Raw genomic sequence first — 25,872 nt, forward strand, 5'->3', positions numbered from 1 at the left:
GGAGTCCTCAGTCCCTAAACGTCTTTTAAGTGTTGTGAAAAGGAACAGCAGCATCACGCCGTGGTACACGCTTCACTGTCCCAACTTGTTTTTGGAATGTGTTGCAGCATCAGGATTGAAGTGAACAAAGAACAAAACTGATGAGGTGTCACATCTACTAATGTGCTGTTGTGTTGTTTTCAATGTGATACACGGCACAGGTGATTTACACATCGCTGTTTTCAGTTTTAATTTAGATTTTACATACTGTCCCAACTTTTTCTGATTTGGAGTTGTAACAGTTATGTTCATTACAAAGTAATCTCTCAGTTATTATTAATTCTAACTGACTTATGTTTTAATTTTCAAAACTTAAATTATCTCCGTCCAGTGTAATGTCTTCAAATATCTAGTTTTATCTGATAACACCCCAAATCCCAAAGGCATCCAGTTTAACACGTATTAGAATCTAAGATGAAAGACTAATCATCAGTGAGCACTGTTCATCATTAACTTTCTGTCAATAGATTGATTGTTTCAGCTCCACTCCCTAGTTCACACAGCTCAACACAAACATGAACAAGTCCTGAATTAGGACTGATGACACAAACGCACCGGCTGGTTATCAGACAGCTGGCACAAGAAACCCCCTTGACACATTTATCCATAAAGTGGAGCTACAGGTAAGTGAGCATTGTGTTTGAGTGCAAGTGCACATATCCGACGCGTTTAGAGCAGCCGCTGTGATGTTACACCAGAATGTGTTCCTGAGGGACCCCTGTTGGCCCCACTGAGCATGACGCTGTCATGATTTCCTCAGACACCAGGGAGCCAACCACCGCTGCGGAGCAACTGTTCTGTTAACTGAGCGGACGTTTAAGTCATTTTCTAAGTGAAAGTGCCAAAAGAAAATAACTGTCAGATGTATTGCTGATGAAAATAATAGCTGGTTAGTTCTTCTGGCTTCTCTGTCAGAAAGTAAGTGAAAAAATAATTTTATAAAACACAACTTCACAAGAACTGAACAACTATAAACTAAAAGAGTCCAGTTGCTCTACAGGAGCACGGAGGACCTGTCACAGCTGACACTGTACAGTGGAGAAAATTTCTAAAAAAAAATTCAGTATTTAATCAGACGAAATGACCCCAGTGATCTGGAATAACCCGGGGCCCGGTGTCATTCTCCCACAGCTGGGTCTAAAGTTAATGATCGGTGGGTCATTAATTAATCAAACCAAGAAACAGGAAAATATCAGTGTCTGCTCAGATGCCAACTAGTTCTCCCTGATGAAGGCGAAAGTAATGGTGATGATTCTGATTAACTACAAACTGAAGAATCACTGATGAAAACATTTCTCGTCTTATTGATTACATGGTGTCAGTTACAGTTTCTTATTGCCCCCTTTCTGCTGTTCTGTGATCAGCTTAGGCAAATTGGGTGGGCGGGGCTAACATGTCAGGGACACCTGGCTCCTAATGAGATCCAGGTTCCGATGGTCTGTGCACTCGTCAACACTGAAATGCTATCGTTTTGCCAAGGAATGACAGAGAATCAGTCTGGACAATGAGATGACAGTTATCAACCTACTGACACTTCTATCAGCTTGACTTCCAGCTGCTTATAGTAATAATTTAGAGAAATATCATTAATTGGTGAACATGACCTGGATCCTGAGAAAGGGCAGAAAACTGGTGGGAGGGTTAACTGATTAAAAGATAATGGACATTAGTCCACTCTGAGTCGATATGGCTAGCAACACAAAACCTTCCTGCAGCACCAGTCGCACTTTTACATTACAGATGTGCAACACATCGACATCCAGGACCAAAAAAACAGGACCTTACTCACATGTCTGTGGCAACCAAGAAAATATAAAGATTTGTAAGACCTTCTCAGGCCTTTAATGAGGGACTTTTGAAAACCTGTGTAAACTGCTTGTTTCTGTAGAACAACAGTGAATGACACAGTTTGATCTCTGGACTCGGCTGGATGTATCTTCCCTAGCTCATCTGTGCTGCTGACAACACAGCGCTGGCGGATGACCATGTGAACACAGATAAAGGATGGGGACTTCGAACAAGTATGACACTCTCAGATGCCATGTGGCCAATGACACCTCATTTAGAAATCAAACTCTGTGTCCACATCCCAGATCTGACGTTTCCATCTCAGACCTGGTGTGTCCACAGCAGTGTGAACAGACCAGACCAGATGTCCTCAGACCAGATCTGGGCCACCTGCATCCTAGACTCGATTCCTCTCTGACCTCTGACTGTGCGAGCGCCATCAGAACGGTCAGATCAGAATCCATGTGGTCGTTTTACTGTCTCCTCCTCTGCACATACGACCTGTCGTCATCATTCGGCGTCGGCCCCTCACAGACCGGTAACAATAAACATGGAGGAGAGCGACGACAGCAATGGGGTCAGTGGAGAGACCAGGAGGTTTCACACAAGCTTCTGATCAGGCCAAACTGGAAGGAACATATCATAACCCAGCGGTTTGGGAGGGAACTGGGCCATTTGACCATCGCACACACGACCTGGTTGTTATTCTTGTGCGCACGTGGCTCACATTTCAGTTACATCTGTGCATATGTGGCAGTTTAGGAGCTCAGTGGTGTTCACACCGGAGCCAGGTACATGGCGATGGCACACATGGATGGGAAGCAGCGACACAACTAGATCAGAGCTGAGAGTTGAGGCCTGTCATGGGGACGCGGCCTGACTGATCAGTCAAAGCTTCCTGCAGGTTTAAACAGTGGAACAGCGCATATGGATGATGGGAGCTCAGGGCATGTGCTCCATATTCATCACACCACTATATTTACACAGTCTACAACAGAAACCACAAGTCAATTAATCAGTCAGCAGATAATACATTGTTATCAATGAATCCTTCAAAGTAGTTTTGTCCACCCAGTCTCCGTCACTAAAAATCTTTTAGTTCTGGATGCTTGAAGCCATCAACAAGAATTCCGAGAGGCAAAAACTCACACACATAACAATTCATCAATAATCAAAAACTGGCTCACTGATCCGTAATGAAACCTAATCATCGCAGCTTTCGAGCCTTGTCATTTCACACAGCAACATGAGTTCATCACACTGTCCACATGTGCACCAGTATCCTGACCATGATCTGGTTTGATTGTTATAATAATGAACTCAGACAGAAACGTGGACATGCTCAATCCTGCTGTCTTCATTCACCTGCTCTGAACTAACTAGGGCTGGAACTAGCAGCTTACTATTTTGATTACTGATGAATCTGCTGATTATGTTTTTGAGTACACGATTAGTTGCAAGTCTTGAAATGTGAAAACTAGTGACAAAATGCTGACAGCTAATTCCCAGAGTCCAAGCTGATGTCCTCGACGCTTTTGTTTTGTCCACACTTCACTGTCATCAGGAAAGAAAAAACAGAGCAGATTCTCAAGTGAGAGGCTGTAAAATTGCATTTTCTTGACCAAATTTTCTATCAAATTAACAAAACTGTTGCAGATTATTTATTCATGAATCAAGTGATCAATGAATCAACTAGTTGTTTTAACTGTAGAAAAGAGAACCATTATGAAAGCAAATTTATTTCAGAGCTGTTGGATCAGATTGATGTAGATGGCTGTACCTAATAAACTGGATGCCTAATGTAAATATGCCTCAGTTTACATGAATGCAAATGAAGCATAGCTCTGTACACTGGTCTGCTGCTGACAGCTTTGTATTTGTGGCCTGTTTGTTTTCTTTTTACCACCCTTTTCTTTGCTGGAGAGCTGCAACAGCTAGTCCATTAATCAATAAGTTGATGACAGAAAGCTCATTACCAACAATGCTAATAATCAACCAATCCTTTTAGTAAAAAAAAAAGCCAAATATTTCCTGGTCCCAGCTTCTCAAATGTGTCAATTGTGATTTTAAACGGAATGTCTTTGAAAAACAAACACAGGAATACACCGCAGTACAACTAACAGTTTCCTTGACACAACAAATAATCGATTAATGAAGATAATCATTTGATTAATCAATAATGAAAAGTTTGCATGGAGTAAACAATCAGCATTTATCTGTATTTGTTAAGGTGATTAACACAGTAATGGACCAGTCATTATGATCCAACAGTATCATAGACATTAATAGGAAATGGGTCATTCTGCAGAATGACTACTGGTACTTCGGTACTTCATGTATATTTTGATGTTTTCCATCACTGCTTAGAAGACACGCATTATAGAAGCTTTCACACTATTAACCTGTTTGAACCAATGGTGCTAGAACAGTTTTCCAGAAGTTAAAGAAATCTACCTGGTCTGTGATCTGATGGAACCATGAAAGCACATTTCTACACTGTGGTATTACTACTTTTACTTAAGTAAAGGATCTGAGTTCTTCTTCCACCCCTCTGTGTGTGCGCTGTGATGAAGCTGCAGGTAGAGGTGAAGACGCCTCCACAGGAACAGGAAGTGAGCTGCAGAGAAAACTGGGCCACATACACACAGGTGCCTGGCTCAGCGGCACTCAGGTAGCTGATGCTAACTAGACAAATAATCAGGTTAAGATAGGGGGTAAACCCGGGCTACTGAGGACAGTCTGTTCCCTTCACATGAAAACTCTGTTTGCTAACCAGCTAGCAGTTCGTTAGCTCCTTGCTTGTCTGGCGGAGGAGGGTGGACACACCGCGGGTAAGCGAGGATGCGATGTTTGTAACGTACACATCGCCGCCGAACCTCGGCCTGAGTTGTTTACAACTGAGTTGTTTACAGTTCAGGGCGGCTGGGCGAAGCACGGAGAATGGGCTAACGTAAAGCTAACCTCAGCTCCGGCTACAGCAGCGGCTAAAGTACAGACTTAGCAGTAAGTTGGTGACGTATTCCCGCTAACCCCGCTCCGCCGAGACAGGCCGGGGTGAAAATCAACGCACTTTTACTTCAATAAAACACACGACAGAAAAAGCTCGGCGGCGGTCGGAGGCAACGGCAGCGATAGCGCTTTAACGGAGGATAAAATGTAAAAACACTACTTACAGTCTCTCCTCTCCGCTATCCACGGCAGCCAATTTTATTTAAATTAAAAATTTTAAATAAAACACACGACAGAAAAAGCTCGGCGGCGGTCGGAGGCAACGGCAGCGATAGCGCTTTAACGGAGGATAAAATGTAAAAACCCTACTTACAGTCTCTCCTCTCCGCTCTCCACGGCAGCCATTTTTATTTAAATAAATAATTTTATATTAAAAAAAACCCTCCAAACATCTCTGCTCCCTCCTGCTGCACCCCGCCCCCTCCGACTCCATTTCCAACAGCCGTTAGTGACCAAACACCGCGAGATCTGCATGGAGATGAGGTCAACGCAGCGCAAGGGCGGTGTAATCGCGCGAGATGTGAGCTCAGAAAAGGTCAGCCTGACACGTTCAGGACCGGCTCCCAAATCTGTAAAACACCATAGTTTCTACAGATCTGTAACAGTTGTACTAAGCATCTAATTAACCTCCCTTTAATAAAGAAAAAGGCCCTTAGGAGGTTTTAAAAAGTCTTACAGTTTATGTAAACGGTCGTTTATATATTTCTTGCTTGCTGTAAACAATAGCATATTTCAAAATAGACAAACTTTAACAAATGCATTTATTTTTATTTGGTTAATCCATTCATCTGTGTTCTGTTCTTTAACTGAGCCCAGGCATGGACGGATTTGCAGATAGTGGGCCCCTGGGTACAGAACAAAAGGCCCCTCACCCTCCTGTATAGGTCCCCCAGACTGGAAGAGACACAAGATGTATAAATGTTAATACTGAATTACAGAACATATTCTTTGTTTTCCATCACTCATTATTATGATTGTTAGGATAGATATTCTTTGCAGTATATACAAATCTTAAATGTCTTCAATTTAATTCGCCAGAATCCCATTAAACAAAGTATTTGTTTCCACATGCTAAACTTTTAGTGGGCATTAAAAATTCGCAAGTACAACAGCAGAGTAATTATAAACTCATCCATACAGAAGGAAAGCAATAACCTCACCAGCATTAATGAAGCAAAATATGATCAAATGCCAGACAAAATGTAGGCTATATAGAAATAAAATATTTAAGATATGAATGACTAATGATTAAAACAATAAATTAACAATAAAATAGTAATGCAGGAAACAAATGACACTTAAATACAGTGGTCATCATTAATAATGAACAAATAGTGTACAAGCATCAGCTGACTAGAAATAGTAATAATTGTGGCATGTACAGCACACTTTTTGCATGGATAAGGATAATATTGGAGTGTATCTGAGGCTGCATCTACAGACCTGGATGAACTCACTGATGCCATGACACCATACATCAGCTTTGTGAGGATGTATGTGTGCCCACCAAGACCTTCTGAACATACAACAACAACAAGCCTTGGTTCAAACTCAAGCAGCTTTGTTGTGCCAAAGAGGAGGCCTACAGACATGGGGACAGGATCCTGTACAGCCAGGCAAGGAACACACTGACAAGGGAGATCAGAGCAGCAAAGAGGAGCGACTCTGAAAAGCTGAGAAACCAGGTTTCAACCAATGACCCCTTGTCTGTGTGGAGAAGCCTGAAAAACATCACTGGCTACAGGAAACCACCCCCACCCCTACTTTGGAAGACCATCAACTGGCAGATGACCTGAATGTGTCTTACTGTAGGTTTGAGAGGTAGAACGTCCCCCTTCACCCACCTCACCTCAAACCCTGAAGATCTGTGAAAAGGATGTGTGGCCTTTGCAAGAAACTAAAGTTCAGAAAGGCACCAGGCCCGGACAGTGTGACCCCCCACCCCCCGCCTGAAAGCTTGTGCTGATCAGTTGGCCCCCATCTTCAGACTTATCTTCAACAGATCACTAGAGCTGTGTGACGTCCCCCCCCACTTCAAATGCTCCACCATCATCCCGGTCCTCAAGAAACCCTCCATCAGTGGACTGAAGGACTACAGACCTGTCGCCCTGACATCTGTAGTTATGGAGTCCTGTGAGAGACTGGTGTTGGCCCACCTGAAGGGCATCGTAGACTGCTGGACCCCCTTCAGTTTGCCTACCAGGCAATCACGTCAGAGGATTATGCGGTCAACATGGCACTGCATTTCATCCTGCAACACCTCGACTCCCTGGGGACCTATGTTCGGGTCAAATCAAATCAAATTTATTTATATAGCACTTTAAAAACAACATCCTCTTTGTGGACCTCAGCTCAGCATTCAACACCATCATCCCAGACATCCTCCACTCTAAACTGCCCCAGCTCACTGTGCCTGCTCCCACCTGTCAGTGGATTACCAGCTTTCTGACAGACAGGAAGCAGCAGGTGAGGCTGGGGAAAACCACATCCCGGGACTTTCAGCACAAGTACCCCCCAGGGATATGTGCTCTCCCCTCTGCTGTTTTCCCTCTACACCAACAACTGCACCTCAGAGGACCCCTCTGTTAAACTCCTAAAGTTCATAGATGACACAGCGATCATTGGTCTCATCTGACGAGTCAGCGTACAGACGGGAGGTTGAACAGCCGGTTGTGTTGTCGTAACAACCTGGAGCTGAACACGCTCAGAACAGTGGAGATGACAGTGGAGTTTAGGAAGAGCTCCCCACCCTACCCTACCTCCCTCACCATACTCAGCAGCACTGTGTCAGCAGTAGAGTCCTACAAGTTCCTGGGCTCCACTGTCTCCCAGGACCTGAAGTAAATGTCCAGCATCAGCACTATCACCATGAAGCCACAGCAGAGAATGTACTTCCTGCGCCAGCTCAGGAAGTTCGACCTGCCTCAGGAGCTGCTGATACAGGTCTACAGAGGAATCATCGAGTCTGTTCTCTACACCTCCATCACTGTCTGGTTTGGCTCAGCAACCAAACAGGACAAGTACAGACTTCAGCAGACAGTCAGGACTGTAGAAAAGGTCACTGGTGTGAGCCTGCCCTTCATGGAGGACCTGTACACCTCATGGGTCAAAAGGAGGGTGGAGAGGATCACTGCAGACCCCTCACACCCTACACACAAACTGTTTGAGCTTCTCTCCTCTGGACGGCGTTACAGGTCACTGTACGCCAAGACAACCAGGCACAGGGACAGTTTCTTCCCCCAGGCTGTCGCTCTGATGAACACTTAACCCATGACTGTATAACTGGAAACAGCAATCACCACAGTGCAGTAAACTGTAAATAAAACCATTGTATATACATCTGCAAGCTCTTATGCTGTAATGCATAAATATGTACATATATTTATAGACAGTATCTCTTCTTTCCTCTTTCTTTTACTATTTTTATTGCACATATTTTAATGCACACATTTATTTATTTATTTTTATTGTCATTGTTATTTTCTATTTCCTCTTGCCTTAAAAAACACATTGAGAGCCTCTGCACCAGAGTCAAATTCTTTCTATATTCAAACGTACTTGGCCATTAAAGCTGATTCTGATTCTGATTTTGATTAAGGAGTTCAGTGAAAGATCATTTCTGCTCATATTTTCAGTTTATTAATGAGCCACACTTAAATATCATTATGTTAGAATTGGTCCAGTTTGGCTCAGCACAGCACCAACACCACACTGGACTGAAGTTACTGCAGTGTTCACAGGTAGGCTACAAGTCTTTTTTTATATTCATTGTAAATTATTTATACTAAGATATGGCATCTATGACAGTGAACTGGTATTGAGTTTTTAAAATCAATATGTCACTATTTGTTACTAAGTGGTTTTCAATGTCACATGCACATTATTTTGTACAACTAACAGTAAATTTGTGAGCGATTTCCAAGGTCAAACTTGTTATTAAATCACCACAATTTAGCTTGGGTAAAAACCCCACAAAAATGGGTCAAATCAACCCACTGGTACAGGATAAACTTAATCCAGTATTGTGTCAGTGCTATGTTAACACAAACTGGGTAATGTTACTGTGTGTGATGACATTCATGTGGTTGTATTGAAAGTTGAATCAATCAGATTGTTCTCATCCAAGTCCCCTAGCTACAAAGTACTTACAAAACTGAGTTACCAGAACTGGAACTGGAACCTCACCATATAAATTATTACACCGTCAAATCTATACTTTCTGGAAAAAAATTAACTGCATGGAAAATTCTAAAGAACTAGAAAATAGTTAACATTAATGTGGTGTCAGCGCTCAAGCTACTGAGGCTAGCTGCTTCGCCTTAGCTAAAAATAGTTTATACACTTTTCCTGTAATAAAAATTGTGTTATTGAAATTTTATATACCATAAATAACACAACGGCTAAATAAAAAAAAAAGGTACACCTGAAAAAATGGTTGTGCTAAATGCTAACTAACCTAGCTAGCAGAAAAACGCAGGATTTTATTGTGGAAGAGCAGAGCGGAAGCGACTCTTATTGCGGAGAGCCTGTGATGCAGCGGGCGGAAACAGCGGAGGAGCTGAACCGTGAAACTGAGCAGTTTTTGTATAAGTTTTTATCGCTTTGTTCCGGACTTGATCCGGGTCCCACTGAGAATCGGCGTGAACCCACCGTTAGGTTTTAGCACGCTAGCTTCAGAATGAGTCCGGCTTGGTTCTGAAAAAGGGTACAGTTTGAAGTCAAAACATGTCGGAAGGAAACCCGAGGGGACAGTTTCTGTACAACCTGCCGTCCTCCGTCCACTGGGAGTTCTGCCGGGTCATGGACACACTGTCAGACCTGGACTGGACACGTTTCGGTGAGTTAGTTGTCTCTCATTCTGTCTGTTTACCTGTCTGTTTGTCGCTCTAAACAAGCAAACAAATAATAACTGTAAATGTTCCAAAATCATGTAATATCAATGAATTTGTCTGCAACTACAAATATTCTGCTGCTATGGATGGATTATTAAACAATAGCCCCTGCTCACAGACATGTTTAGTGTCTCTTTGTGGTGGTTTTGTGTGTCTTGTGTGTGCAGGGACAGAGGCTGGTGACTACAGACATTAACACATCCACACTGAGACTACACAGCCAAGTGATGATGCTACAAACAAATAAAAAACTATTATTATGGATGTGAGCTTGTCTTATAGTCTGCATTTATCTCACCAGAAGATCCTTATGTGTAGACTGACCGGACTGTGTTTTGTAATAACTACTGATCAGGAGATCAGGATCCCATCTGATGGGTCACTTTTCATCTCATTGTGGTTATTGATCAGAGCAACATGGTGAACATTTGGCATGTTGGGAGAGCTTATGACTAAAGCTACTCATGAAATAATTTTCAGTAATGAAAACAGTGGAGAAGTGTCACTGATTGACATTTGACTCCCTATCAGTTTTCAGAAAAAGGAGTTTCACAGTTGATACTGTTCATAAGAACTCATAATTAAGAAACTGACAGATCAGAGGAGGTCTCATACGTTTACTGACAGATTGTGAGCCAGGTGTGGTAAGTAATTGATCAGCTGCACTGTGATGGTTGGGTCAGTAACCTCCTGTCTCTCTTGTAGCCTCAGCAGTGCTCAGTGATCAGACCACTGTACGATTGGCTGAGAGGAGGGAGAGGCGGACCGACTGGGTGATGAACCAATGGGAGAGCAGGAACGGTCGAGTTGGGGAGCTGATTGACCTGTTAGACTGTCTGCAGCTGCTCCGCCCACGTGATGTCATCCTGGGCTGTGAGTTTACCTCTGATGACGTCTGACAACCTCTGATTACCTCTGGCTTCTGGTAACCTCTGGACCTCTGACCTCTAATGACCTTTAACGTTTAGCTTTTTGTCTCTCTTTTGCAGGGATCTCCAGCCTGAGATCTTCCTCCTCTCCCTCTCCTCCTTGTCCCACTGCTCCTCATCCTCCCCCTGTCTCCTTCTCTCAGTTCGACCCTCCTCCCAAATCGGAGGCCCCTCCCACACTGAGCACCTGTATACTGAGCACAACAGGTAACTCAAACAGGTGATTTCCCTCAGAAAGAACAGTGTCAGGGACCCAGTATCAGGGATACAATTTTGTCACCCACCCAGATTTGCACAGTACACAGTTGTGAAGAAGAATGGTCCAAAATTCCTCCTGAATGTTGTGCAGGTTTGATCCACACCTACAGGAAGTGCTTGTTTGAGATTATTGCTGCCAAAGGAGCTTCAAACACTTCTCACAGCCAAGCGCTCACTTAGTTTTTCCACCAGCACTTTGAATGTTTAAGGGCTCAATAAAAACATGAAAAATTATAGCTGTTTGTGTGGTATTAACTCAAAGCACAAGGCCAGTCATGTTCTATATTAATAGTATTTTTAGCATTCTCCATACAGAGATTAAAACCAACAATGAATAGGGGTGTGACCAGATCTTGTGCCATGACATCTCGTGATATTAAAACATGACGATATTACTCGTCGAGGCAAAAGCTGTCTCCTGATATCAGTACATAACAGAACCAGAGCAGCAGCCATTATGACGGAGTGTGACGGTACGTTCACATTATTCTGGAAAAATGCAACTCCTTGCTGTGTTTTAATGCACGGGGCTGCATTGGTCGGGGGATGAGGGGCTACAGGGGGAGTGTTGTACGTAATTACGATACGGCCATTGTGATAAGTCGACCTGAGTGGCTTCATTCGCGTTTCTCGTCCAGGAATTTCCAATGTGTTCTGGTTAGCCTAGCCTAAACCTAACTAAACAGTTTGTGTGGCTAAACCTAATGTAACTGAAAGTTTTATAATCATATCGGCATGTTTATGATAGTTTCCATGACGATGCTTGCTTGTCTATTCAGTAGATAAAGGAGGAGGTCTTCCCAGGCCTGCCCCGCCCCCTTCCATTCTGCAGTCCAACCGCCACCAACCCACCCAGGTAACACATAGACACACACAGCATGATGTTAACAATAATAATAATGATGATAGTGATAATGATGTTGTTCCTCAGCCCCCCCCAGTGGCGGCCTGTGACAGCAGAAGCGGGGTGATGTGCTGGTCATATGAAGAGGTACATGCTGGGACAGGGGGGTTCTCACCCTCCCTGCATGTGGGGGAGGGGGGGTTTGGAGTTGTGTACAGAGCAACCCTGAGGAACACCGACTGTGCTGTCAAGAGACTCAAACAGGTCAGCCAATCACAATGCAGATAACACATGACTCACTGTCACAGGATGAATGTGATGCTCACAGGGATGGTGAATGAAAAAGACACTGAATGGTGGTTTCAGCCCAGAGTTCTGTCCCAGGTCACATCTGGTTTCCCACCTTTGGTAACTGGAAACTTTCATTCAGGGCCAGAGGACACAGAGTGTCTCCTGCGTGAGTTGAAGGAAGTCTGAGAATGAAATGACCTTTTTATTATCATGGTCTTCAAGTTAAACTTAAAAGTTAATGCAGTTTGTGTTCATATTCAAGACCTTTGATACAGCTGCTTATGAGGGTGTTTAAATAGGTCACCTTACTATGTTTCCAGTTTCTTTTGGTCTTCCTTCCCTCTGACGGTTAATGTAGGCAGTGACTTGTGAGCCCATGTGGCCTCGGTTCTGACACATAAATCAAGTTCTTCATTCATTCATGTCTTGAACTTGTTAAATAGCCCAGAGCAGTGAGTGTGTGTGATGTGAGGTTTGTGTTGTCCCAGTCACTGATCCTGATCATGTGGCTTGACTCATTCTTCCTGTTTGCTCAGAGTAATCCACTCATACACGCTGCTCTACTACTACGCATACACACACACTGGTGACAGCTGACAGGACAAAGCCCCACCCAGCACCAAGCAGGGCCTCGTCAGGGCCGTGTCCACAGAGCAGCATCAAGTCTCCTCTGTCGGAGGGAGGAAGCCTCCTCCTTCCAAACCAGATCCCCTCACTGTGTCCGACCCACTGTGTCTGTCCCATTGTGTCGTCCTCATGAAGCCATTCAGTGACCTAGAGCTGCAGCCATGAGTCAGTTCACTGGTAGAAAATGAACCTCAGCTATTTAGAAGCAACAGTCACCGACATGTTCTGGTTCCACCTTCTTTAATGTGAGGAGGTGATGTTTTTCTTTGTCAGACATGAGAATCAGCTGAGTCTCTGTGGATCTGTTGGTTGGACACAGTGAGATGTGTGGAGACGCCACCTTTGGCTCTGGAGAGTCACAGTGGGACTTTTCTCCAGTGTCTGACATTCTGGGGACAAACGGATCAATCAGATCATCAGGACAGCAATCAGCTGATTGACCAGTGACCCTGCCGGTTGGGTCTCCACTCAGTCAATCAGGAGGCTCCTTTCCTTCAATTCAATTCAGATTTACTGTCCTAATCTGAGAAATGCTAAATGCTTTCAACTTACGAAGTTTTTATTGACATGAAACCTTGTGAGAAGGTCAACTGATTTGTGTTGTTGTTGACAAGATGCGCCCTGTGATTGGTCTGTGTTGTTGCTCTTCCTGTTGTAGGACTGTCTGCTGGACTGGACTCTGCTGAAGGAGAGTTTCCACACTGAAGTGGACCAACTGTCAAAGTGAGTAACATTCCTGAGTTCAGTCCCTGAGGTAAACACGACGGCACACAGCCCCATCTCAGCTCTAAGAATTTGATGCAAAGTATTTAGCTTTTAATACAACCATGTGGATTGGAAATGTAAATGTTGAGAAGAGACTGAAACAACAGTAGCAAAATACTGGGGACGCTGCAGATGCAGCCAAGTGAGAAATATGAAAGATATATGAAATGTGTTATCTCACCCGCTGTCCTTTGCACGTTACGCTTGTCCTCTCAGGTGGACGTTCTCAGCAGGTGAGAGCCACCAGATGTCTCAGTACTGTAGTCTTTCCTGCCAATTGCTAGTCAGATACTAAATGCTTAGTTTTCTTTCAGGTCCACAGAAACGTAGCATTTGTTCATTTTATCATATATTATATTCTTACTGTAAAACCCTGTTTTTCTTGTTTTCTGTTCAGGTTCAGACATCCCAACATTGTGGACCTGCTGGGTTTCACTGAGGGAGGAGGATCAGTGTGTCTGATCTACAGCTACATGCACAACAGATCCCTGGAGGACCAGCTACACAATGTAACACACACATACACACACACAGATATATATACACTGTGACACAGGTTTGTTTCCATCCACCAGGTTTATTCACATTTTCAGTCTGTGCATAAAAACGCCTATGTGGAAACAGTGCAAAACTAAAATTCTTTACAAAAGTTCTGAGTCTTGGCTCAGGTGTAAAAGTTAAATACAGGCTTAGTGAATATTCAGTGGCAGTGACTGGAGACTTTGCTCCACCTGTGGCTGCCTGCTCAGATCCACACAGCAGCAGGGGGTGGAGACAGGACTCCAGACATGAAAATGATCTTCAATTTCAGTTAAAACCTGGGCTACATTTGGATGGAAGCTCACTCACAGACACTGTGTGTGTGTGTGTGTGTGTGTGTGTTGTTATCCAACTGTTGACCCTGATATGATGCTGTGTGTGTTTAGGAGAGTACAATCCTGTCCTGGTCCCAGAGAGTCACTGCTGTTGAAGGAGCATCCACAGCTCTGCAGTTCCTCCACTCCCCGCCTGATGGACACCGACCGCTCATCCATGGAGATGTCAAGAGGTCAAGATCACATGACTACAAATCGATAGTTCATCTTTAAATGCCTGAAAACAGTATAAGTGTTGAAGTCTGACAAGACATCATCACATGACTTCAAATTTCCAGTTTCTTTGGCAGAAACTCTGAGACACCGGAGAAACTGACACCAGAGGATGTTCGATCAATTAATTTTAAAAACAGCTGACAAATATTCTGTTGACTTACAAGTTGACTAATGGAACTGGTGTTTTCTATCACTTGGTTATAATCATACATCTTCTCCTGCTTGTGTTTCAGAGGACTTTATCATCAAACCTCTTCATGTTAAGTTTCTGTTACTGTGGTTAATGAGAGCCTTATGTCTCCAACTGCCACCCTCTATAACTCTTTTCTCTCTATTCACACATTATTTCAGTTTCTTAATTCTAACTACTCTTATTTTTACCATAGCACAGCTTTTATCTTTCTACAACTGTTCTGTCTGTGTCTTGTCAGTTCAAACATCCTGCTAGACCGGCACCTGGTGGCAAAGCTGGCTGACTTTGGTCTGGCTCGGTTTGTCTCTTGTGGCTCGACAGGACGCTCGACGGCTCAGACGGCATCCATTGGGAAAACAGCAACGGTCAGAGGGACTCTAGCATACCTGCCCGATGAGTATGTGAGGAACGGAGAGCTGGGGACATCTGTGGATGTCTACAGCTTTGGTGTGGTGAGACACCGCAGCGCCTGATGGGAACTGTAGGCTGATACTTTAGCAAAGCACTGTAGGCAGGTTAGATCATCAAAGAAGAGCTGTAACCTGTTGAATGTTAACTCTGGTCATTTCTCAGCATTAATAAGAAGGGTCAGTATAGTGCACTGAATAATTAGCTGCAGAGTGTAGTAGTGAGAGCAACAGTGGAACTCCCACACTCTTTAAAACATGTCCTAAATATTCATGAATAACCACTGCAGCTGTGTCAGCTAACACTTGGTGGTGCAAACATGACAGTGGATCCACTGTTTAGACTTGGGCAGCTTTTTATCAAAAATGATTTTCTCTTTACACATGGACAGATTTATTACATAGTTTGTAAAAATGTAAACACCACTCCCTTTCTGCTGTATTCTCTCTGTGGTTTTTCTCCCTCTGTTTCCAGTAATTGGACTTTGGGGTTTTGAAGTGGGGTCAGCACCTCTCTGAAACAGTGTGAACACAAGCTGAACATTATCACCTGCATGAAGGAGGATTTACTGCAGGACTGTTGGATTAGATGAACACAGGGGTTCCTAATAAACCGACGTGTGTGGGTTTCAGGTGTTGTTGGAGGTCCTGACTGGCCGTCGAGCACTGGAGAAAGACAGGAAGTCTGGAGAGAGATTCCTGGTCAGACCACACACAGCTTGTGGTGCACCTGCTGGCCAGTCTGCTTCAGATACATACCGGCCAGCAAGTGCATCAGGACTCAATATTCACATACTCTTGAAAGGTTTCTGTAAAAACTCAGTGTTGTGTTTCGGTTGTGTAGAAGGACCTGGTGGACAAGGTGGAGGACAGTCCGACTGGCTCGTCTCCAGTAGCCTGGAGGAAACAGCTGGACCACCGGCTGATCACAGGTCAGTGTTTGCAGGTCTGATTATATCCATTCTATCATGCTGTTGTGTCCTGCAGCTGCTGTTCTGCTGTTGTGTCTGTAGGGGGCTCTGCAGATCCTGCTGGCTGTCTCGAGATGGTGGCTCTGGCCTGCAGGTGTTTGGACAAGAAGAGGAAGAAGAGGCCACCCATGACAGAGGTCAGAGACAGAATCTGAACATCTCTTTACAGTTCCTTTGCTGGGAAATTACTGTATTCTGTCCAATGTCCAGTGTCTTCTCATTATATTTTATAGCTTGTTTGTACCGAGTACTACAGAAGAAAAGGAACTTAAAAAAATGTGTATATTAAATTGCAATAGAAATATTGATCAAAGAAAATCACTATTAGATTGTTTTGCATGTCATATCCATTGTGCACATTTTAGTTTGGTACTGATCACAGTATATTGCTGTGTTTCCACTATGGGAACCTAACGAGCGGTACATCCCGTACGTCCCTTAACCATCAGCGAGCGTAGCCTCCGAAGTTGACGCCGACGCCGCTTTGTTTTTCCACTGTATTTTCTCTCTGTCTGTCTCTAGTCTCTCTCTCTCTGTCTGTCTCTAGACAGACACACACACACGCAATCAACTGTGTGTTTGTAATTCTAATGCTTGAGGTGTGAAGACGCCAACATTTAACTAATCACCAACGTCTGCTCTGCGCTACCCACTCCTTCCGCCCTCGCGTTCCTGATACTTGAATTTACTGTCTCCAGCGAGGTGCTGAAATTTAACTCCCAGAATGCACCTCCAAAGTGGGCGCGCCCTAGTGGAAGCATCCACCAGAACCTGTGACCAGTATAACTCGGCGCAACCTTATGAGAGTTCCTGACAGGGACCTGGAGTATACAGTTGTAAACAGGTCATCACCATGCAGTGTAAGCCAAGGTGATGATATGACTGATATTTATGGAATCATTTAGTGGGTCTGAATATGTCAGTATTGTTCGTTTCAAGGCTGAATAGTTGTGACATCACACCTTGTCAGTTCCATACTGCACCGTGATTGGACAAAACTAGTTGTGATGTCATGAATCGTACAGGTACATCCAGGGGTGAAACTGAGCTGTAAGGTGAGAACAGAGAAACTTTGTTCCTTTAGCAAATGAAGGTGGAAACAAACTGTACAAATATAACTTTGCACAGGCAACCAGCAACAAGCAGTTTTCACTGGATTCAAAATGAATTCAACAAATTTTCCAGTTGTGTGCGTGTGATGAATGACAAAAATTACTTTTCATTTTTACTCACAAACCTTTTTCAAAGTTTGTGAGTAAAAAGTCCCACTGAAAATTTATTTCCACTTTATTTACAGTATATTTTATTAAAAAGTAGTTAGTTTGGTTTAAGGTGGTCTGGTGTTCCTCAGGGCTTCTGCCTGGATCCTCTTCTGTTTCCCCTCAGGTGTTTAACAAACTTCAGGACATCCACAACATGGTGAGGAAGGCCAGCTCCTCCTCCCCCCTCCATCACCCTCCTCATGTTCACACCCACTCCGGGTCACTCCCCCAACCCCCTTGCTCCCTGGACTCCAGTGTTGCAGCTCTGTCCAACCAGCTGTCCAAACTGGGACCTTTGGAGGACACCTACCAGCCCTCCCAACTGCCTTCTTCCTCCTTCTGTTCCCTCACCCCTCCTCACCCACTCCACTCCTCCTCCTCCCTGCACCCCTCTTCCTCATTCATTGGTCCGTGTGAAACCGACGAGAGTCGGGGTTTCTCCCAGTACAACCCTAACTCCCAGTTCCGATCTAATGTGATCAGCTCCAGGTCTCAGTTCCTGTCCAACAGAGACCAGTATCACTGTCCAGCTGGGCCCACAGAGTCTCAGTTCTGCCAGCCTTCTGACCCCACTGATTATCAGTACAACTTGCCTTCACAGCCTAGAAGCACCCGTGATGGGTCTAGAGCTGGGGCAATAGACAATAAAGGGCAGACCACAGCAGGGGTCACAGCAGCACCAAACGGTGTCCCAGAATGCCTCTCTCCTGCAGAGTCCCTGCAGTCATCGTCACCAGGGCGCTCAGGTACGTCACAGCTGGTTAAAGGGCCAGACCATTGTTTTATATGTTCAGAAACTGGTTTTGTGTCAGATATCAGACATCAAAGGTTCCACAGTGTCAGGTCAGACTCACCACGCTGCAAAAAACATTTGGACTTTAGTACATATGTTCATATTCCTCATCTTTGTTGTGCTCCTGATTAATGCTGGGCTGCTGTCAACAAAACTTTACATTTCCTGATATGTTTTCACATTAAAGGCTCATCTACAACAGTTACGGAACGGGACTTTGAATGTGAAATATTAAACTGTGAAAACCACCTGAAGCACACATTTCTGTCTGCAGACACATGAAACTAAAAGCATCACACTGACTAACCACAGATGTTTGAGTCTATAAAACTGTAAGTGATTCACACATGAATGAAAGTGGTTACCAGCTCCGACTTTTTAACTTGAGTTAGTAAATCACCAGTTTGAACGTAGTTACTGAGAACTGAAGGACTCGGTGAATCTGGATTTACGCAGAGCTGCTGCAGCACAGTCCTTGTCCTGCCTGCCACTGAGTTTCATGAAAGATTACTGAGAATTAACGGCTTCTTTATTCCAGCTGGGACCTTGTGCTCATTACTGGGTCTGAAAACCTTCCAGTGCGTCACAATTATTTCAGCATATTCCCAATACAGATCAACATGTTGAAATTTCTATAAGTAATTGGCTATATTTTGAAATAAGGCAGTGTTGTAAGCTGAGGTGCAATTTTGAAGTGGTATGCCACTCCCTCTCCACTGGCAGGTACCGCTCCCTAACAGCAGATGCTGCTTTGAACTGGTACAGGGCAATTGGACTTTTTACCGTTACTGATTATGTAACATGTCATCGCAAATTTGCTGTAAATAAGTGAATGTGAAGTTATTATTCTGGCTTGGTCTGTTATTAGATTATGTTTTTGAAACACTGACTGACTCACTGAAGAGTAATTTCAAATATCTCCTCTGTGAAAAGCAAACAAGAAAATGCCTTAGCTAACCTTGTAGCTTTTAGCAGGCCTGTTTAATCAGTGATGCAAACATCGACCTACCCGGCCAAATACCTAGTTGCATTTGCACTGTTTTGGCATGTTTAAATGTATTTCTTCAGCGCAATCATACATTGGATCACATTCAGTATGGTTAAGGAAATGTTAATTAAGTGTGCCTACTGCATATTGTATATTACCACAGTAAATGCGAGTAACCATCAATGCTGCTTTCTACTTCTTATCTAAAGGCATATATGTGATTATATGTCGCCATGCCACTGATTATCTAATCTCTTCTATTAGCTCCTATTTTTGTCACCTGTCATTTAGCATTATGGCCTCCTCACATCTCATTTTTTCTAACCTCCAACGTCACGTTTTTCCTTATTTCAGTTTTTTTTTTATTTGATCTCATGTGTCGCATTTTTTGTCTCTAGTTTTATTCCACTTTCTACCTCCATCTCCTCTCACATTTAATTTAATCTCATCTGGTATTTTTTTTTCATTTCATCCCATCTGTTATCTCATGTATTTCCTCAGATGGAGAGAAGAGTTCTGTGATGTCCAGAGGACCAGAGGAGAGCGATGAGCTGGACTATCTTCCTGCCAAACACAAATGACCCAGCAGAAACCTGCACAGGATGATGTCTCATTCATAAGGACCAAAGATGAAGAGTGACCGAGTCTGATGCACTCTGTGAACTTGTATCACAATGTCTGTAGAATAAACTGCCAGATGTCAACCTACAGGTGGCTCTGAAACTCCATGCTGTGTTGCAGGTTATAGAGGTTTGACTCCTTAAGTGTTGCCTGAAAAGAGAAACGGTTCTCTGATAAACTGGTACTATTTTAGAAATGCAAACACAAATCATATAATCTGAAAAAAGTCTGTCTCCTCACCATAGTGTTCATGTTTTCTCTACATTAATGTGAAGAAATCAACGTGAAACAAGCCAAACATTTCTCTCCATTACACTGAAAATCAGCAGCAGTTTATACAAATCAATCACACCCAGAAATCAGAGCTTTACATGAAAGTATGACACCCAGTGGTAATTTATTGTTGATCAGCATCACTGTGAAAATAGCCACAGCAGTTTTAAGACTATTTATTCACATCTGTTTTACTCTGGAATTCAGAGAAACATTTCATTATTTGTAATTATTTGTCATAAATCGCTAAAATACATTATATATCATGTTTTAAAGTGTATGTTTGTTCTGTAATTTCCTAAATATATCAAATGAAATGAGCCTGTTTGTTTTGTTTTCATGGACCGTCAGACCTCATAATAAATATCATACCTCAATACCGGGATACAGCACCAGCAGCTGTGTAAAATGAACAGAGGAACGGCAGCCTGCTGGCTTTTTAAACTTCATTCAGTTTAATCAAAAAACTCTTTGCTAAAGGTTTAAAATACTTGGAATTTGCTGCGATCTCTGTAAAATGGGATATCGTTTAATTCTGGACAATCCCAAAAGATAATGTAGTTAGTGATGTTCCCTCTGATACCAAGGCTCCAAAACATGCTTGAAACTCCACGGGATATTTTTGTGAAGCACTGTGTCTGAGCTTGCTTCAAATCAGGAAAAACCACGTGACTGATGACGTTCAAACCACTTCCTTGCTTCATTCGGACCGGATCAGCTGACTGGTTTGGTTGGATAGGCAGAGCTTTGAAACACGATCAGAAGTGGGGTAATATAGTCTCAAAAAAGTGAAATCGACTAAAACCCATCTACTGTGGAGAAACTATTTTTGAATAAAAATGTCCAAGTCACTTAAGCACACCCAGTGTACACCGAGCACAATCACAAAACATATAGTATATCATATTATAATAACAATTACATCCACAGCCTCATTGAACCCTAAAATATTTCAAATTCTTTGGGAAAGATTTCTTAGGTAGTTAACACTTCATTTAAGATAATTTATAAGGCAAGAAAGAAAAACGACAGACGTGTAAAATGAAGTTAGATTTCAGCTTTATTTAAGTCATTTCACAATGCAACAAAACTTACATGCAAGGTGCATCAGCGTTACCTTTGGTTGGCTGTACTCCAACCACTGTGCCAGCAGATATCACCCATGTGAAGCTTCCAGTAGTGAACCACTTTTCAATACAATGGTCCAAACGGGTTCACAGTTTCATGGAGCCTCGTTTGACCATCACTAAATGTAGTTGTCACTAAATAGCTGTAAATATTTACTGTGATAACCTGCAGACACACACACGTTAGTATAAGTAAACTATAGGCTATGATTGAACTTGCCACCAGTGAATAAGAAAGTTAGGTTTATAAGTCTGTAGTTTTAATGAAAACCGGGGCTCTGCGCTCCGCTGCTCACTCAGCTTTGGGAAGAAAATGGCGTCTTCCTGAGCGGAATTAGTTTTTATGCTGAAACCGTCCGAGTTTTTTAGTTTAGCATCACAGAATTTAACTGTAACTTAACGATATTCGTGAGCAAGTAAAGTGTGTAGAAGAACAGAACTGAACGCTCCTCTTTATTTTACGGCTTATTATAACATGTGACGACCCTGAGCCGTCGTGCTTGTTGAGGGAGGGGGAAACTGGCACCGTCAATGCTAACCAAATGTTAGCCTGAGCTCTTTCTTTTTAACGAAGTCATTTGGTCCGACTGATGAACTTGAGCGACAGTTATAACCTACAACCGTTAGCTTTGTACAGAATAGTTTTAAAACTTCGTTCCCCGTCAGTTACGTTAGCCACTAATCAATACTAATGCTAAGTAACGAGCAACACGTTGCTAAAAGTCTTAACTTTTAACTAGCTGCTTAGTTGCGTTAATTTAAAACGCATCTCTAATATTCCCTGTTGATGTGGGGACACAAACTATTTGATGCAAAGATATGTTTGTTAATTTAGCTGGGACATGGGCTACTTAGAACATAGACAAGTTAACTAGTATTATCCTAGCCGTGTGGGGTTAGGATAAGCTCTTTCCTGACAGAGCAAGTTAGCTAAGATGATTAGCATTTGAGTATGTGAATGCAGCATAACCAGAGTCTAGTTCCATTTTTCATTTAACTGTTTTAACAAAGTGACTGAAGAAAATAAAACGATACTGTGTGTAATCGCCTGTGGTGTCGAATCGCTATTTGCTAGCCCAGAAACTGGACCCAGGTGTGTTTATCATCTGTATTTACCTGCTGGACAGCAGAAGAAATGATGAGCTCTTTGGGAAATTTGAATCTGCTGCTAGTAATCTACTGTAACAGCTCAGTGATGTTTCAAGACGAGATATGATTATGTGAGTGAATGTAGAACAACAACGCAGTTTTGTGCTTTCAAACGATGTTTTTTCCTTTCTGTCTGTGGACCAACGACATTATTAAGTTTAAAACAACATAGTCGAAGTGGGCAAACGAATACCAGAGGACGGGTGACAGTTTTTGATTCGTAAACTAAAAAAAAAAGGTTGATTAGTCCAAACTGTGTTTTGTGTATTTTTCTATGAAGCACTACCTTTTACATTTTAGAAAATTTTAAGCTGTTCTACAACTTTCTGTAGTTGGACTGATCAGTATTCTGTGCTGACTGTAAACTACAGTGATAGTTCTTTAGAGTTCTAAAGGCTGAAAACCATTATAAAGCCTCATCCGGTTCTTTCAAACCAGGAACTCCGAGGGACGACTCAGACCACTTGAGTATATAAAAAATATAACCGTGCTGGTTTATTCAAAGAGTCACAGGCAAGAATTCACACTTCCAGTCCAGAGATCTTCCAACCCCCAGGCTGCCAAAGCAGCCCGGAAACAGAAAAGACCCCGAACCAAGCATTGCTATACAATATTAATGTCTGCACTGCAGGCTGAACAGTTAACAGCCTAAGCTAGTCACCCTGTCTGCACTAAACATTCATAGACAACAAATCTCTGAATATCTATCTAACTAAAAAATAACCTAACAGTTCACTCAGTCGTCTTGAAGTCTTACAAATCTTCGATTGAATAAGCTCGGTTTATCAGATAAAATGTACTATAATTTGTTAAAGATGTCATGTATAGTGATGTAAAGACTTAGAGTATAGACGGCTTTGTTTCATCTGTTGACAAATAAGCGAAGAGCGTATCTGGGTCTGTTTCTGGGCTGAATTGGCTAAGTTTGCACGGTATCTATCTGCAGGCCTTAAGTCTTAAAATGCATGTCCCTAAAAGAAGGCCTTAGATGTTTCTAAAAAGTCTTAAATTTAATGGACAGAGGTCTTGAATTCATTTTTTACCTGCTGTAGACATTATTGTAGACAGTTATTGGGAAGCTCAACCACACAGAATTGAGGGGGGAAAAACAACTTTAATACATTAACTGATTAATTCATCTATTAATTTTCTGTTGTTTATCTTGGTCCAATGACGTTATCCCTAGATATAAACAAGACACCCTCTGTTAGCTGACAGGTGCACTTACAGGGACAGTCTTTTCAGTCATTATTAAGTGTTTTTCGGAATTAAACAGCATGAGACTGTTTTAATTTATGTTGCCCGACACTGTGTGTAACCATCCGACCGCACTGCTAGTAGTTAGCCCCCTCGCTCCTCTGCCATTTCCATCGGCTATGTTTTGTTTGGTTGCTGTTAGCAGCAAGATGGCGGCTCTCATCCTGGCGCACAGACTCTCTGCTTTGCATATTTAACAGCAGCTTTTACCTTCTACTGTGCTCTCTGACACTGGTGCAGTACAATCATCAGCAGCTGGATATGCATTTGGGTTTCTACTGATATTGTTAGCCTGAGCAGCTACCGGCGGCTTTCTACCAATTGTGTACAGCATTCACCAGGCTAAAATGGCGGACTGCTAGCTGCCGTCTCTGGAATAACTAACACTAGTGGCCCCTCTTAGATTCATACATTGGATCTCTACAGGAGAACAGTTATCCCTCTGTTTAATATGTTACTGAATCCGAGGCAGGCAGCCCAACATCACACGCAGAAGAACTTTCTCCTCGTTAGCTAAGGTTAGCTAGCTTCACAGGTTTCGTCAAATTAACCGGCTAGTTAGCGGGCTAACGTTGCTAGCGCGCCAGAGGATATTTTAAAACTTTGCCACAATTCTCAACTCAGTGTAGATGTTATCCCTCATTGAGGACTGCACCTTGATAACGCTGTCATAGCATCCGACCCTGCGACGCCAGCCGTGCTGCAACCACGTTGGAAGCGCGTCCTGTGCCGCATCCCCGGCACGGACACAGAGCGGTAGCCATAAAGGAGCTGATGGTGGTGTTCGTGGATGAGCTGCACGTCTACAACACAAGTACCGGAATCCCTGTTAATGCTGTGTTGGTACATTTTTGGTTAACAAAAATTTGAAGAGGTGCTACCCGTGTTCCGATTGGGTGCTGTAAATGTTACAGCAGCTTTTGCAAAATTTTGACTTGATCCAGAGAATGTGACCAAAGTCGCTAAAGGACTGCTGTGACTCTACTTCTTATGGCGTTTATTGGCGATTTGCAAGCCAACCTAAGGTGCATTACCGCCACCTGCTGGGCTGGAGTGTGGAACGATAATAGAGCCGTAGGAATACACACACATATATTCATATTCATTCATTCATTCATTCATTCATTTTCTACCGCTTAGTCCCTGAACGGGGTCACGGGTGGGGCCGGAGCCAATCCCGGCCGGCAAGCGAGCGAAGGCGGGGTACACCCTGGACAGGTCGCCAATCCATCGCAGGGCTAACACATAGACGAACAACCACACAAACACGCACACACTCCTATGGGCAATTTAGAGACACCAATCAACCTAAGCTGCATGTCTTTGGTCAGTGGGAGGAAGCCGGAGCACCCGGAGAGAACCCACGCAAGCACGGGGAGAACATGCAAACTCCACACAGAAAGGTCCCAGGTGGGGCCCGAACCCGGAACCTTCTCGCTGTGAGGCAACGGCGCTAATGTATATATATATATTTCCATCTGAATCATGCTTTGTCTCTGTCTCCCGTAGAAACCAGTCAAACCAGCCTCAAAGGGACCCGCAGCTTTATATGTCCTACAATTGCTGCCCAAAAGACTCTCTAGTGATATATTAGTAATCTTTTGTTCCAGTACTGCTATCGTTCGAGCATGTTGCTCATTATAAGCACTACATATGAACAGGACATGCTCTACAGTCTCTATCTGACTACAGTGTGGACAAAGACCTGTAGGGTGTGTACCTATTTTGTGCAGGGTATAATCAGAATCATCATCAAATCAGAATCAGCTTTATTGGCCAGGTGTGTCGGACACACAAGGAATTTGACTCCCCATGCAAGGGGCAAGTAAACAGTAAACCAGCATAAGGCTGTGTAATATAACAAAATAAACAGTATTAACAAGCAACAAACAATGCAAAATAAGCAGTATAAACAGGCAGTAAACAATGCATACAAATAATAATAATACTTTTATTTATATAGCACTTTACAACTCGAAAGGAGCACAAAGTGCTTCACAGCAGGGCATGCACACTCCAATAAGAAACGGTTAAAAACACTAAAGAAAACCTCAAATAAAATAAAACACAGACTTTAAAAACAGAGAGAAAACTCCATATTGAAGTATAAATAGCATAAAACAACAAGAACGGATTAAGTATCGAAGGCCTGCCTAAAGAGATGAGTTTTTAGAGTTACTTTAAAAGAGGCCAGCTCAGTTATGGACCGTAGCTCTGGTGGTAGAGAGTTCCAGAGCTTGGAATGGAATGCCCATTAAAATGAAATAAATAGGAATAAAAATAGAGTACTTAGAACTA

At 43.0% G+C, this 25,872-nt stretch overlaps 1 protein-coding gene across 3 annotated transcripts; it reads left to right on the forward strand.

Moving 5' to 3' along the window:
• Nucleotides 1–4,285: 4,285 nt before the first annotated feature.
• irak1 (interleukin-1 receptor-associated kinase 1) lies at nt 4,286–20,301 on the forward strand. 3 transcript variants are annotated; one of them, XM_020613762.1, is made up of 14 exons: nt 4,286–4,498; nt 10,434–10,601; nt 10,718–10,864; nt 11,695–11,771; nt 11,847–12,023; nt 13,336–13,400; nt 13,840–13,951; nt 14,369–14,490; nt 14,965–15,178; nt 15,767–15,835; nt 15,978–16,065; nt 16,147–16,241; nt 17,491–18,112; nt 19,649–20,300. In XM_020613762.1, the coding sequence occupies exons 2-14, from the start codon at nt 10,505–10,507 to the stop codon at nt 19,726–19,728; spliced, it is 1,965 nt and encodes a 654-aa protein (XP_020469418.1). In that variant the 5' UTR covers nt 4,286–4,498; nt 10,434–10,504; the 3' UTR covers nt 19,729–20,300. The 3 variants fall into 3 exon arrangements, with proteins under 3 accessions (XP_020469418.1, XP_020469417.1, XP_020469416.1); XM_020613761.1 differs by lacking the exon at nt 4,286–4,498 and adding an exon at nt 8,437–9,673 and having other exon boundaries at nt 11,698–11,771; nt 19,649–20,301; XM_020613760.1 differs by lacking the exon at nt 4,286–4,498 and adding an exon at nt 8,438–9,673 and having other exon boundaries at nt 19,649–20,301.
• Nucleotides 20,302–25,872: the final 5,571 nt, after the last annotated feature.

Source organism: Monopterus albus, unplaced genomic scaffold, assembly GCF_001952655.1.
Source record: "Monopterus albus unplaced genomic scaffold, M_albus_1.0 scaffold138.1, whole genome shotgun sequence".
NCBI classification, from domain to species: Eukaryota; Metazoa; Chordata; class Actinopteri; order Synbranchiformes; family Synbranchidae; genus Monopterus; species Monopterus albus.

Bases quoted from the DNA above. Each gene is read 5' to 3' on its own strand.
- irak1 (XM_020613760.1), top strand. From the start codon at position 9,562: ATGTCGGAAGGAAACCCGAGGGGACAGTTTCTGTACAACCTGCCGTCC. The intron at 10,865-11,694 runs GTAACTCAAACA...TTGTCTATTCAG, and splicing joins CTGTATACTGAGCACAACAG to TAGATAAAGGAGGAGGTCTT. The intron at 11,772-11,846 runs GTAACACATAGA...GTTGTTCCTCAG, and splicing joins ACCGCCACCAACCCACCCAG to CCCCCCCCAGTGGCGGCCTG.